At 41.3% G+C, this 14,892-nt stretch overlaps 1 protein-coding gene across 2 annotated transcripts in view; it reads right to left on the bottom strand.

Moving 5' to 3' along the window:
- kcmf1 (potassium channel modulatory factor 1) overlaps nucleotides 1-14,892 on the bottom strand; it is a 141,293-nt gene that overhangs the window by 77,172 nt on the left and 49,229 nt on the right. For both annotated transcript variants that reach the window (XM_078569989.1, XM_078569986.1), the window contains one exon: nucleotides 5,124-5,291. In XM_078569989.1, the coding sequence (XP_078426115.1) occupies nucleotides 5,124-5,291 (168 nt within the window). The remainder of the gene's footprint in view (nucleotides 1-5,123; nucleotides 5,292-14,892) is intronic.

The raw sequence follows: 14,892 nt of genomic DNA, 5'->3' as shown, positions 1-14,892 counted from the left end.
TCCCCAAACCTCTGGCTCACCGCTTCCTTCTTCTGAATTCTTGCTGTGAGCAAGGGCTCTGGAGGTGAGCAACGAGAGGCAGGAGGAGCAGCTTCGATTTGCAGAACTTACCTCCTGCAATAAGCTCGGGAACCTGAAGGGAATTAAGTACAAATGGTGTGTTGGACTGTAATGGAGAGAAACACAGGAAAAAAGTAAGAAATGGCATCAAAACACAGCTTTCTTCCAGGAAGTTGGTAAATTGCTACTGTAAACAAACTGGCTGCTCCAGAGTTGGAGCCTGAAGTTAGTTGGCTGCTGAGTATTTGGCTGAGAGGTGTTGGGCTGCAGCTTCCTGAGGGATGAGAGGGTATCATTGCTGTCAGCTCAGGTCAGTGCTGCAGCTCTGGGGAGGTTAAACTTAGGCAGAGAGATCAATGCTGCTGCTCCCCAGCTCAGCTCCTTACTCTCGGTGCCCACACAGCTCTCCGTTTCCACTCATGCCAGCTGTTAAAGCCACCAGCAACAGCTCCCACATCCACAGTGCAGGCAGCTGCCCCACTGGCTTTACTGCAGTAGAGAGGAGTCGTGTCCCGGCCTGGCCCGTTGTCCCGAACGTATTCAAACCGTTGTTGAGTAAACTGCCTCATTGTCAGAATCAGTGATCTGTTTACCAGGGGATTTCTGATCAAAAAAAGTGGTGAAGCTGATCATATATCCACTTGAAGAGACCTTACCTCCTGCTTGTCGAAGCTGCTCACCTCCAGAGCCCTCGCTCACAGCGGCAGTTCAGGAGAGGGAAGCAAGAGCGGGAGAGTCGGGAGTGGGAGGTTTGGTGAGAGGATGGGTCAGGGAGCAGGAACGGCTGCAAGTCTGAGGGCTAGCAACAAGAGTGTGGGTTAGAGAGGCAGCAAGTTGGAGGGTCAGCAAGAGGAAAGGTCAGAGAACAGGATGTGTGGTCAGCGAGAGATTCAGGAAGCAGGATCGGCAGCGAGCGGAAGGTAAGTAGTAAGTTACTATATTTCTTATATTTTTAAATTTATTTTATTTTGAGAATTATTTCATTTAGCAACGTAGGAATTTAGCAATGCAAAATATTTCAACTTATAGGGTATAATATTTTTTTCTGATGAGGAAGATCCTACAGAACATAACTACAGCTTTTACATTGGTTTTCATGGGAAAATGTGATTCGCTTACAGTTGTTTCACGTAAAGTAGTAATTTTCAGGAGCGCAACTACAACTTTAAGTGAGGACTTACTGTATTTATAACACCGGCTACACTTCAAATGTACTTCATTGGCTGTAAAGCGCTTTGGAATGTCCTGAAGTCATGATGCACTATGTAAATACAAGTTTCTCTTTTCTCTATTGCGCCGAATTAGACTGTCAGTCTGCGCTGAGCTGGCAGATGTCAACAAGGGCAGAGTATGGGACATAATTGTCCTTGATGTTGCCAGGCTAGGGAATGAAGAGGAAAGAAAATCAATTAGGCTCTCTGCTCTTGCTATACATTAAGCCAAGCTAGAAAGTGCATCGGTATGAACAGAATCGGGCTTTGTTGTGCTGCCCTTGCCACGAGTAATCCACCAGCACTCACTGCTCATTTTCATAAATGAAAAATGTTCCTTGGCTATGGGCAACAAGGCCCCTTTTCTTACACAGCTCAAATGCTTTGAGAAAGTGCTAGTTGTCATCTTGAATAGTGATATATCTGTTTTATACAACTTGGTGCCTTGTTAGGCCATTTCAGAGAGTACTTCAATCCCACACAATTTGGGATTGGAGTTCAGACCAGTTAGAGATGGCGTGTTGCATTATCTGAAAGAAAGTCAGCCATTCACTTAGCTAAGTACAGAACATGCATTTATATAACACCTTTAGCACATGAACAATAACAGCTTTTACAGAAAAGATATATCTGCTAAATGGTAAAATGTTAATGGGTAGTTTGACAACTAACCCGTTTGGAAAGTAGGAACAAGAGCAGGATTAAGCTTTCAAACCTGTTACAACTATTAATTAGATTATGGCTGATTTGTACGTCCAATAAATAACTAAAAAAAATGTTTCTTGTTCAAGAACCACATCAGGCTTTATAGGCAAGGCAGTTAGCACTGGAAATTCTGATGCCTTTAAAAACTTCTCAATCTGGAAACCCATTAGCCAATAAATGGGTCACATATCTTATTAATGTACTTCCACACACCTTTCCAAGTCAGCAGGCAGAGAGGGAGAGGTGCAGGAGAGGCATCATTGACAAGGGAATAGAGTTGATGGTGAGAACTGAAAACATGGCATCCATTTGAACAAAATTGTGGGTTGCTCAAGATTTTCTTTTATTCATTCACGTGATGTGGCATAATTGGCAAAGCCAGCATCTATCAGAGGTGTTTGTATGTTCGTATTACCCAGTCCTAGGTGGTGGTGGTAATAAGCTGCTTTTTGGACTGCTTCAGTCCACATGATGCAGATATGAGACAAGCAATCTGAGAGCACAGAAGTGGCTGTGGGTTCGAAAGAGTTGATGCAGAGAAAGAGTCGAATATCACTGTATACACATTTATGCTATTCCAATGTATGTAGAGTAATCCATCAAAAGATAGTATGCAGATGAGGAAAAAGGTGCCAAGGATTATTGAAAGAATCCAGCACTGCTGGTATAAGGACATGAATAACTGACATTAGGAATGGAGTAGGAGGATGTGGAACAGCCAAGGAGCACAAAATAGAATAATGCAGTCAGAGGATGTCATTCGTAAGTTTACCCAGGCTGTCTCAATGCTACAAGAAGGTTGGAAGCTGGACTGGAAGGGATATCAACAGGGAATTTAGAGAGAGACAGGCAGGTGGCTGGGAAGCGACAACAAATTTGAGAGTTGCAGAGGGGAAAGGGAAGTTAGAGATGGGGTGAGATCAGAGAAGGAGGGATCGTTTGAGGGAGCGATGTTAGTTTAGAAAAGGATGACAATAGAGCTGAGGAAGGGAAGATATTAACAATGTCAAAATATATTGGGCATAAAGAGGAAGATGAATGGGGGTTGCAAATGAGAAGATGGATCTCCTGCAAGAAATGAATGCGTTAGAAATGGGGAAGAAATTGCAATGACAGGAAACAGGATTTGAATGGGACGAGACAAAGGTGAAGAAGAAATAAGGAACTAAGGTGACTGGGGGCATGGGATGGGAAGCAGTTAGAAGTTGGGAAGAGGGAAGAGGAGATTAGGAGTTTGTGGGGGTGGGGAAGTAAAAGTTTAGAGTTGGGCGGAGTTGGTTAGGATGTAGGAGAAGGGGAAAACAGTAGGTTAGGACCACAGTGGGTAGAAAGAGTTCTTTGTAATTAGGACCTGGCTGGGCATGAGGACGGACATGAGAGGGGGAAAATGAAGGAAGGGAGAAAATGCATTTGTCTAAACCAATACACACAATGGCAATCTTTTAGAATATTTGGAGATCAGGAAATCATTCCTTCCAGGATATGTGACCACATAATCATCCAATTCCTCGCATTTATAGCGGACTTCTCAATAAATTGTTTTTTTTAAAATACAGAAAACATTCTGTGTATATGCATATGTGTCAAACATTTGTAGTGGACATGATAGTTCATCACACAAATCGGTTTCGTCCCCAGGAGTAAAAATTAGGTTCAAAAAATTTTGCACTGTCTCAGGTTGTGAGAGATATGCTGGCTAGTTTTCATTTTACTAGATAGTCTCAGACAGGATTCAAGTTGAGGGGTACAGTAGCAGAAGTGGAGTGTAGTTACATTAGTGGACAAGTAATCTGGAGGCCTGCACCAGTAATCTAAAGTCAAGAACAAATCCTTACCCCCCTTGGGGAATTCAAATTCAGTCCATTAAATAAATCTGGAATAAGAAGGTATTTTTTGTAATGGTTACCATAAAATTACTGGATTATCGTAAAAACTCCAACTGGTTCACTTATGTACCTTAGGGAAGGAAACCTGTCAACAGAGATTTGTTAAAGGCAATTCTTCTCTTACAAACTTGATTGAGTTTGTCAACAAAGTAACAGAGTGTGGGTTGATTAAAGTTATTTAAGGTTGATTAAGGCAATGATATTGACTTTCAAAAAAGAAATCTGATTACATCTCTCATAATTGACTTATTAGCAAAATCAAAGGCTATGGGATTGAAGAGGTCGTGGTTGCAGGGAAATAATGTTCCCATAATCATCAGAAAGCAGTGGTGAACGATTGTCTGTTAGACTGGAGAGAAGTATACAACGGTTTCTCCCAGAACTCAGCAAGGTTACTTAAACAGTATTCTAAACATACGAGTGACACATACTGGAATGAGCAACATAACCACATAAACTTTGTTGTGATGAGCAACAACTCACCCTTCCATCTCCCTCAATAAGCAAGAACCCTCCCCCATTTCCATGAGCAATAACCACTCAATGCATACAATCCCTTCCCTCCACTGTCAAGCAAAACACAACCCCATCATCTGAGCACAGCTTCGTCCACACCATCCCATTGAAATGTTACTTAGCTGACTACAGCCAACCTCCCCATCTCACTCCATCCTCCTCCGCTCTTCTCCCTCCCTTCTTCTCATGTGATTCCCTGTCCTCCTCCCATCTGTCTTCCTTCCTTAGTCTAACTGAATTACCACCCACTCTCTAACTCTGCTTGAATTTATTCTACACTTGGTCTTGACCACTTATAAACAACCCTGCAAGACTATCTAGTAAAGATGAAAACTAGCCAGCATATCACATAGAACCAATGAGACAGTGCAAACGTTTTTGTTCCTAATTTTTACTCCTGGGAACAAAACAGATTTGTGTGATGAACTACCATGTCCACTACAAATATCTGGCATATGTGCATGTACACAGAATGTTAAAGTTAAGGCCAACTATCAAGATGCCAAAAAATGTTTGTAAATCTCAGAACATTTTGCTGCCAGCTAGAAAAAGTATAGAAAAAGTACAATATAGCAGAACTAATGGCTGATCATTATGGAACCCCTATAAAATGCAAAACATCTTTACACACTTTAATTAAAATTTGCTGTCCGAATTATTCACTTTCTATTCAGCCTTTCAGAACAGTGCACTTCTATTCACATTCTTTAAGAACTGTAGGGAAACAGTCTTTTAAAACACTTACCAAAATCTACTCTTGTTAATATGCACTGCATTGGATGGTCAGTTGTGTGCCTTGTAGTAGTGGCCCCACTTTCATAACAGGATGCGCACAGGTCGTAGTCGTAACAAATTAAGCACTTATATCTGCGACCTCGAAAATTTCCTTTTAAACATGCATCACAGCTGACACCTAGAAAATAAGGAGAAACCAGAGGAAATGTCAATTTTCCAAAGAGGTGTTATAATCAGTTTGAATAGAAAGTATACAGAAGTGGAACAGTGTCTAGCATCCTGTAACCATAACACACAACGCCCACTTGAAACAAATGCCCAAAACGATTACTTTTGCCTTAAAATTGAAATAGTTCACACTTTCTCCGGCCATTTCAATTTTTAAGGAGCATCTGAAAGAGCAAGATGACAGTCTTCATAAATAGCTTTAAAAGCTATTACCGTTTATTCTTTAAATTAGGATATTAGTAGAGAAAACTGCACTGAGGGCAATACTTTTGCTATCTTGCATAATCTCAATTAGGCTCATTTATTTATTTAACATGTATTAAAACTCTCACAGGCTTAATGCCAACGCCCAAATCTTTGAGAATACTGAGAGCTTTTGGCTTGTAGGTGGCAGGCAATGGCGCAGTGGTATTGTCGCTGGGGACCCAGGTTCGAATCCCGCCATGGCTGATGGTGGAATTTGAGTTCAATAAAAATCTGAAATTAAAAGTCTAATGATGACCATCGAACCAGTCAACTGCTGTAAAAACCCATCTGGTTCACTAATGTCCTTACCTGGTCTAGCCTATAAGCAACTCCAGACCCTATGAATACCCAATGGTATAGCAAACCACTCAGTTGTAACAAACCGCTACAAAGTCACAAAAAACGGAATGAAGCCCTGGCGACCCTGCAAAGTCCTCCTTACTAACATCTGGGGGCTAGTGCCAAAATTGGGAGAGCTACTCACAGACTTGTCAAGCGACATAGTCATCCTCACTTAATCATACCTTACAGTTAATGTCCCAGACACCACCATCACCATCCCTGGGTATGTCCTGTCCCACCGGCAGGGCAGACCCAGCAGATGTGGGGGCACAGTGGTATACAGGGAGTTGCCTTGGGAGTCCTCAACATCAACTCCAGACCCCATGAAGTCTCATGGCATCAGGTTAAATATGGGCAAAGAAACCTCCTGCTGATTACCACATAGTGCCCTCTGTCACCTGATGAATCAGTGCTCCTCCATGTTGAACACCACTTGGAGGAAGCACTGAGGGTGGGAAGGGCGCAGAATGTGCTCTGGGTGAGGGGCTTCAACGTCCATCACCAACAGTAGCTTGGAAGCATCACTGATAGCTGGCCAAGTCCTAAATGACATAGCTGCCAGACTGGGTCTGCGGCAGGTGGTGAGGGAGCCAAGAGAGATAAACATACTTGACCTCATCCTCACCAACCTGCCTGCTGCAGAAGCATCTGTCCATGGCAGTATCGGTAGGAGTGACCACCGCACAATCACTATGGAGACGAAGACCCGCCTTCACATTGAGGATACCCTTCATCGTGTTGCGTGGTATTACCACCATGCTAAATTGGGATAGATTTCAAACAGATCTAGCAACTCAAGACTGGGCATCCATGAGGCGCTGTGGGCCATCAGCAGCAGCAGAATTGTACTCTAACATAATCTGTAACCTCATGGCCCGGCATATCCCCCACTCTACCATTATCATCAAGACAGGGGATCAACCCTGGTTCAATGAAGAGTGCAGGAGGGCATGCCAGGAGTAGCACCAGGCATACTTAAAAATGAGGTGTCAACCTGGTGAGGCTATAACACAGGGCTACTTGTATGCCAAACAGTATAAGCAGCAAGTGATAGACAGGGCTAAGCGAACCCACAACCAACGGATCAGATCTAAACTCTGCAGTCCTGTCACATCCAGTCATGAATGGTGGGGGGCAATTAAACAACTAACTGGAGGAGGAGGCTCCACAAATATTCCCATCCTCAATGATGGAGGAACCCAGCACATCAGTGCAAAAGATAAGGCTGAAGCATTCACAACAATCTTCAGCCAGAAGTGCCAAGTGGATGATCCATCTCAGCCTCCTCCAGAGGTCCCCAGCATCACAGATGCCAGTCTTTAGCCATTTCGATTCACTCCACGTGATATCAATAAACGACTGAAGACACTAGATACTGCAAAGGCTATGGGCCCTGTCAATATTCTGGCAATAGTACTGAAAACTTGTGCTCCAGAACTTGCCACACCTCCAGCCATGCTGTTCAGTACAGCTCAACACTGGCATCTACCCAGATATGTGGAAAATTGCCCAGGTATGTCCTGTACACAAAAAGCAGGACAAATCCAACCCGGCCAATTACCACCCCATCAGTCTACTCTCCGTCATCAGTAAAGTAATGGAAGGGGTCATCAACAGTGCTATCAAGTGGCACTTGCTTAGCAATAACCTGCTCACTGACACCCAGTTTGGGTTCCGCTGCAGGAGTTCCTCAGGGTAGTGTCCTCGGCCCAACCATCCTCAGCTGCTTCATCAATGACTTTCCTTCCATCATAAGGTCAGAAGTGGGGATGTCCACTGATGACTGCACAATGTTCAGCGACTCCTCAGATACTGAAGCAGTCCATGTCCAAATGTAGCAAGACCTGGGTAATATCCAGGCTTGGGTTGACAAGTGGCAAGTAACATTCCCGCCACACAAGTGCCAGGCAATGACCATCTTCAACAAGGGAGAATCCAACCATCGTCCCTTGATGTTCAATGGCATTACCATTACTGAATCCCCTGCTATCAACATCCTGGGGGTTACCATTGACCAGAAACTGAATTGGACTAGCCATATAAATACTGTGGCTACAAGAGCAGGTCAAGGGCTAGGAATCATGCGATGAGTAACTCACATCCTGACTCCCCAAAGTCTGTCTATCATCTACAAGGCACAAGTCAGGAGTGTGATGGAATACTCCCCATTTACCTGGATGGATAGTGGACACAGCCAGGTGTTTTGGGGCCTTTGCCCGGCCTCAAGACCAGATTTGCCAGCGTGCCATGGCAGGCCGTGACGCCAGGCACTACAAATGGACACCTTGAAGTCACACATAAATGGCTTCAAAAGGTACAGGAGACTTAGTTTTCAATAACATTGCCAAGAGGACTCAATTTTAAACAAATTATGCACAGGTGTTACAAGATAGAGTCTTGGCTTAAATAACCTCTCAAGGACAGGCTGGTGACCACTCCTGCTACTGGCCCTAGAGTGTATCTATACTGTCTAATACTGAACTATATGTGACAGCGCAATCCAAGGTATTGGGTATTCCTTTGTAATCTCGACTGGACATTTGTGTCTTTTGCACGCATTTTTTCAATTTCTTTGAAGATCGACTGAGAGAAAGAATTTGGTCAAGTCCAGGCAATGTACAAATTGTTAAGTTTCTTTGTTTCACAGCAAATAAACATACAGAGTAACAGTCAGAAATGGATTCACCAATTTCAACAGTACAGTTCGTCTAAATGTCACTGTACGAAATAACGAACACAGTACGCTTTCCCACATCAAGTCATTTTACTTGATTTCAATAAAATGTCTCCTGACTACAACTTTGCATGCTAAGTATGAGGCTGGGCAAAGCTTTCTATCTCAGCTTTCTGTTTAAAGCCTGAGCAACTTTGCAGCCTTTGCCAGACCTGACAAAAATTGCACCTGAACTCAGCTTGATTGTCTGCCTGTGCGTGTGTCTGAGTTTTATTTATCACTCCATGTTCACAGCCTGAAGTCACTAGAGAATTTCACAACATAATGGATCAGAGGGGTTTATTAATTGCCAAGTCAGACAGATGTAGGGGTTAAAAGGGTCACTATGGACACTATACAGTAATTCTAGGTGACTATCCAACAAACTACATTACCGTTTACATTACTATGGGATAATGTTTCAAACATAGGTTGCTTATCTGAACAATTAACAAAAATACTGATGGAATTTCCCTGAAAGTAGGGTGGAATAGATAGTAGACATTTTTAGAAGTTAAGTGAGAACAAATAGACAGCGAGGACAGCCACTCAACCAGGAAGAGTGAACATTGGTTGGCAAACCATTACATCTCATGAAAAAATATAACCTGTGGAATATTAAACAACTTTAACTGATTGATATATTGCAGTAAATCAAGGCTTAAAAAGAGCTATGCTTTCATTACTACAAACAATTTGAACACACTCACTATTTCGTAGAGGTTGGTGCAACTAGAATTCAAATTACATAAGCTATATATGGTCAACAAATTGTAGAAAACTACTACTAAAGGAAACTTAAATTCTGGACAAATGACTTTCCACTAAGCAAAAGGCTTTAAATAACTGCACAAATAACTGTGCATAACTGCATTAATAAAACATGAAAAAAATTCCTAAATGCCTGACAAGAAATTTGCTCTGGCTCACAGAAAACAATAAAACAACAATCCCTGTAGTACTGCTGAACTGGCTTATAAACCAGAAGTGGTCCTACACACTTCATTACCCAGCACGTGCTGATGTTTGGAATTGTTATTTGTCGTAAATTTACAGTATATTCACATCTGGCAAAGAATAAGCTCAGCAACCACACACTCTGCAGCTCTGAAACCATCAGACAGTAAACAACACCCACTACGCAGTTTTTAAACTTTCATCAAGAAATAAATACTTAACATTGATCCTGTGCACTAAGAAGGAATGGGATTACAATGGCTTCTTTTAAGAGTTAATTAAAAATGGGACTTTAAAAAAGTGAGAAAACAATGAGAAACAACACAGTGAACTGAACTATCATACATACTTGAGCAAATGTGATTAATAACACTATCTAATATTAATTCAGGCTCCTCACACTGGGGAGGCCAATAATACCAAACCCCAAGCATGATTTTAACAGCAATTACTAAAATGGTAATGTTCCCAAAATAAGGATGCTAGGGAATTTTGTTGCTTATCTTCTTAAAAAGGTTCACAATGGCGACACTCAGGACCCCAAAATATCATTATTACATCAATACTGAAACTAAAAATGCAAATACAGCAGCTTTTCAATAAACTGAGATGCTAAGATTTCACTAATCAGGATGTCATGCAAGTGTCCCAAATCAAGACATGCACTTTTATAGTGTACATACCAAATAACTTTCTCACACTGGTTTCAGGTAGATAATCAGCAGCTAAAGAAGTAGCTTAAAAACCTCCCAAAACATCTCTCAATTGCCTTAGCTTTCCCCCAGCATCTCCATTATTGCTACAAATAGTGCTTAAGGAATGGCAACCAGACCCAAAGAAATTGAATTTCAATCAATTTTTTATTACAATTTGATTCAAACAGGCCCTGTTTACAGGAGAAACAAAAAGCTACTTCAAAATTTGAAGTAAAATTTATTTTTTATACTTGAAAAGTGTAAGGGAAATTTAGTTCCTAATTAATTAAATAAATGGGAGTGTCAATGTGTCTCAATCCCCTCATGCAGTTGAAATATTAAGCTGTAGTTTCTAAAGCAGAGAATTTCAATGTCTATAAAGGCTCATAAATGTTTCCATGCATAAAATATCTGCAATCATTAAAGAAAAATGTAGTTAGATCTGTTTACATATATATGTCTGCCTAGTTCAACTTTATCCACTTTGGCAAAATATTTTAAATTGATGAGATCTCCCATGGCATTGTTCAGTCTGTCCAGAACCCGGGTACAGTTTCCCTCAGCCGCGATAGAGCCAAAAGGATAGCAATTTGCCCAGTGATAAAATACAACAAAATGTACTGGAGAATATATCAAGGCTCATTTGAGGGGGAAAAATACAACAGAAATTCTCAGGTATGTTTGGAATACTATTTACCTGCCACTTTAAAATATAAATAATTTGATTTTTTTCTCTCGAAATAACAAGAATAGAAGTTTTTAAAGAGACTCCCTTCAACATTAGAAAGCCTCATCTCAAAAAAAAACTTGATCTTAGTCATTTATATCCTAAAATGAAACTTGGATCCTTTAACAGTTCCCCCAGTTCCCCTGACACATGGAAAATATAATGCACCATAGCAATTGCTGTTATATTTATTTCATTACTTTTAACAAGAAAACCAATAAGCACAAAAAGGAATTCCATTCTCAATGGAATGAAAAACCGAAACTGCACTTGTCAAAAAAAAAATTCAAGTCGTTTTTTTTTAAAACCAACTGCTACTTGCCAGGAAAACAACAGAATTCAAAAAAAAGCAGCAGTATACAGGCACACTAATATTGAACAAATAAAAGGACAACATGCTGGAATTGGCAGAAATCATGAAAGTGTGTTTTTTTTTTAAATCACTAAGAATTAAGCACATTGGTAAGGCAGAGGCTAGAAAGTCAAATATCCAGTTACTAATTTTCATTTGGAGGCTGTACCAGATACAGTATACTCCCTCTTCCAACTTTTTAGGTTAATATTCAGGACCACTTTGCAGATGAGTGTCTCTACTTTATCTGCACATGCTAATAGTGGAGTATTAGGAAAGACAGAACTGAAGTAAAAAAGGTCATGTCAACGCAGGAACAAGAGAAGGCCATTTAACCCCTCAAGCCTGTTCTGCTATTCTAACTCTATGATACCCACTTTGCCCCATAATCCCTTAATAACTAATGCCTCTATCAATCTCAGTTATAAATTAACAAGTAATATAAGATCAACTGCCATTTGCAGAAGAGTGCTCAAACTTCTACCACTTAGCGCATGGTAGAACTGTTTCCTAATTTCACTCCTACAAGGTCTGGCTCTAATTTTTAGACAATGCCCGAGCCCTAAGCTCCCCAGGCGGTGAAAATATGATAAATAGAACCTCTACAAAAACAGAATTACCTGGAAAAACTCAGCAGGTCTGGCAGCATCAGCGAAGAAGAAAAGAGTTGACGTTTCGGGTCCTCATGACCCTTCAGCAGAACTGAGTGAAGTTAGGAGAGGGGTGAAATATAAGCTGGTTTAAGGTTGGGGGGGGTTGTTGTAGGGACAAGCAAGCAGTGATAGGAGCAGATAATCAAAAGATGTTACAGACAAAGGAAGAGGGAGGTGTTAAAGGTGGTGATATTATCTAAGAGATTTTTTGTTTTTAAATAGAACCTCTGTTCCCTTGAATAGACAGGAGACCTTGATCAAATCACCCATTAACTTCTAAATGCCACAGAACAACCACCCTAGTTTGTGCAATCTCACATCATAATTTAATCCCTGGAGACCAGGTATCATTTTGGTAAATCTAAACTGCATTCCCTCCCAGGTGTGGTGCCCAGAACTGCCTACAGTACTTCAGATGTAATCTGACCTGGGCTTTGTAGCATAACCTCTACCCCATGTATTCTATTCCTCTAACCACAAGGCCAACGATCCATTAGCTCGTGAATTTTTTCCTGTATCTGTCCAGGATATTTTAATGATCTGGATACCTAGCCACGCTCCCCCACCCTAGTCTTTGGGCCACCACTATTTCTAGCTTTAAAGCATTTAGGAAGTACCCTGTTCCATATTTATAGGTCCAAAGTGAATGGCCTCAAATTTGCCAAAATTGAAATCCATTTGCCAAAGTTATGCCCATTCACTTCACCTATCAATACCTGTCAGTTTCTGCTTCACGCTAAATGCCACCTATCTTTGTGTCATCAGCAGATCTGGAAAAGTGGCTTTCTGTCCCATCATCTGCCATTTAGAGTACTTACCCATTATTCCTCTACTCTGTCTCTTGCCACTCAGCCAATTTCCTAATCAAGTCAGTAATTTACTTTCAATTCTATGACCTTCAACTTTAGCTAACGGTCTCTAATGTGGGACTTTATCCAATGCCTTCTGGAAGTTCTCTTGAAAAAGTTCAATCAGATTCGTCAGACATTACGTACCCTTTACAAATCCATGCTGGCTCTCTCTGAGCAGCTGAAAATTGTGTGTTCAATCACTCTATTCCTAATTATAACTCGAGTAATTTGCTGACAACAGATGTTAGGCTAACTGATCATAACATATGAATTAGGGGAAGTAGGCCATTCGGTCCTTCGAGCCTGCTCTGCCATTCAATAAGATCATGGCTTGAAATCCACTTTCCTGCCTGCCCCCCATAACCCTCGATTCCCTTGCAAATCAAGAATCTGTCTAACTCAGCCTTGTTATATATTCAATGAACCCGCATGCACTGCTCTCTGAGGCAGAGAATTCCAAAAAAATAAATCCAGAGAAAAGAAATTCCTCCTCATCGGTCTTAAATGGGAGACCCTTATTCTAAAACTGTGCCCGCTAGTTCTAGGTCCTCTTCAGCATCTACCCGGTCAAGCGCGCTCAGAATCTTATATGCTTCAATAAGATCACCTCGCATTCTTCTACGCTCCAATGAGTATAGGTCCAATTGGCTCAACCTTTCCTCATAAGGCAACCCTTTCTTCCCAAGAATCAGCCTAGCGAGCCTTCTCTGGGCTACCTCCAGTGCAAATACATCCCTCCTCAAATAAGGAGACCAAAACTGTATGCATACGAACAAACAACAAGCAGGAGTAGGCCATTCAGCCCCTCGAGCCTTCTCGCCATTTAATAAGATCATGGCTGATCTGATAGTAACCTAAAATCTGCATTCTTCCTACCCCCGATAATCTATCACCCCCTTGCTTACCAAGAACCTGTCCACCTCTGCCTTAAAAATATTCGAAGATTCTGCTTCCACCATCTTTTCAGGAAGAAATTTCCAAAGACTCACGACCCTCAGAAAAAATTTCACCTCATCTTTTTAAATGGGCGACCCCTTATTTTTAATCAGTGACCCCTAGTTCTAGATTCTCCCAGAAGAGGAAACATTCTATCCACATCCACCCTGTCAAGGCCCCTCAGGATCTTATATGTTTCAATTTAGTCCCCTCTTACTCTTCTAAACTCCAGCGGATATAAGCTTAGCCTGTCTGACCTTTCCTCATAAGGCAACCCGCCTATTCCCGGTATCAGTCTGGTAAACCTTTTCTGAACTGTTTCCAACGCATTTACATCCTTCCTTAAATAAGGGGACCAATACTGTAAATGAATGATAATATTCTATTAGCTTTCCTAATTACTTGCTCTACCTGCATACTAGCTTTTTGTGATTCATGCACTAAGACGCCCAGATCCTTCTGCATCTGAGCTCTGCAATCTCTCACCGTTTGGATAATATGCTTCTCTTTTATTCTTCCTGCCAAAATGAACAATTTACCCGTTGCCCACATTAGACACCATTTGCAAAATCTTTGCCCACTCACTTAATCTACATCTTTTTGCAGCCTTTTTATATCTCTTCACAACTTACTTTCTTTCCTATCTTTGTGTCATCAGCAAATTTGGCAACCATCCCATCCATCCCTTCATCCAAGCCATTTATATAAATTGTAAACAGTTGGAAGTCCCAGCACTGATCCCTGTGGCACACCACTCGTCACATCCTGCCAACCAGAAAAAGACCCATTTATGCCTATGCTGCTTCCTGTTAGCCAGCCAATTTTCTATCCATGCCAATATGTTACTCTCTATACCATGAGCTTTTATTTTTCGTAATAACCTTTGAAGTGGCACCTTACCAAAGGCCTTCTGGAAATTTAAGTACAGTACATACACCAATTCCCCTTTATCCACAGCACGTTACCTCCTCAAAGAACTCCAATAAGTTAGTTAAACATGATTTCCCTTTCACAATACCATGTTGACTCTGCCTGATTATCTTGAACTTATCCAAGTGCCCTGCTATAGCTTCTTTAAT

This window comes from Cetorhinus maximus, chromosome 2 (genome assembly GCF_964194155.1).
Source record: "Cetorhinus maximus chromosome 2, sCetMax3.hap1.1, whole genome shotgun sequence".
NCBI classification, from domain to species: domain Eukaryota; kingdom Metazoa; phylum Chordata; class Chondrichthyes; order Lamniformes; family Cetorhinidae; genus Cetorhinus; species Cetorhinus maximus.
Note: the sequence above shows the minus strand (reverse complement) of the source record. Positions and strands in the feature narration are given on the sequence as shown.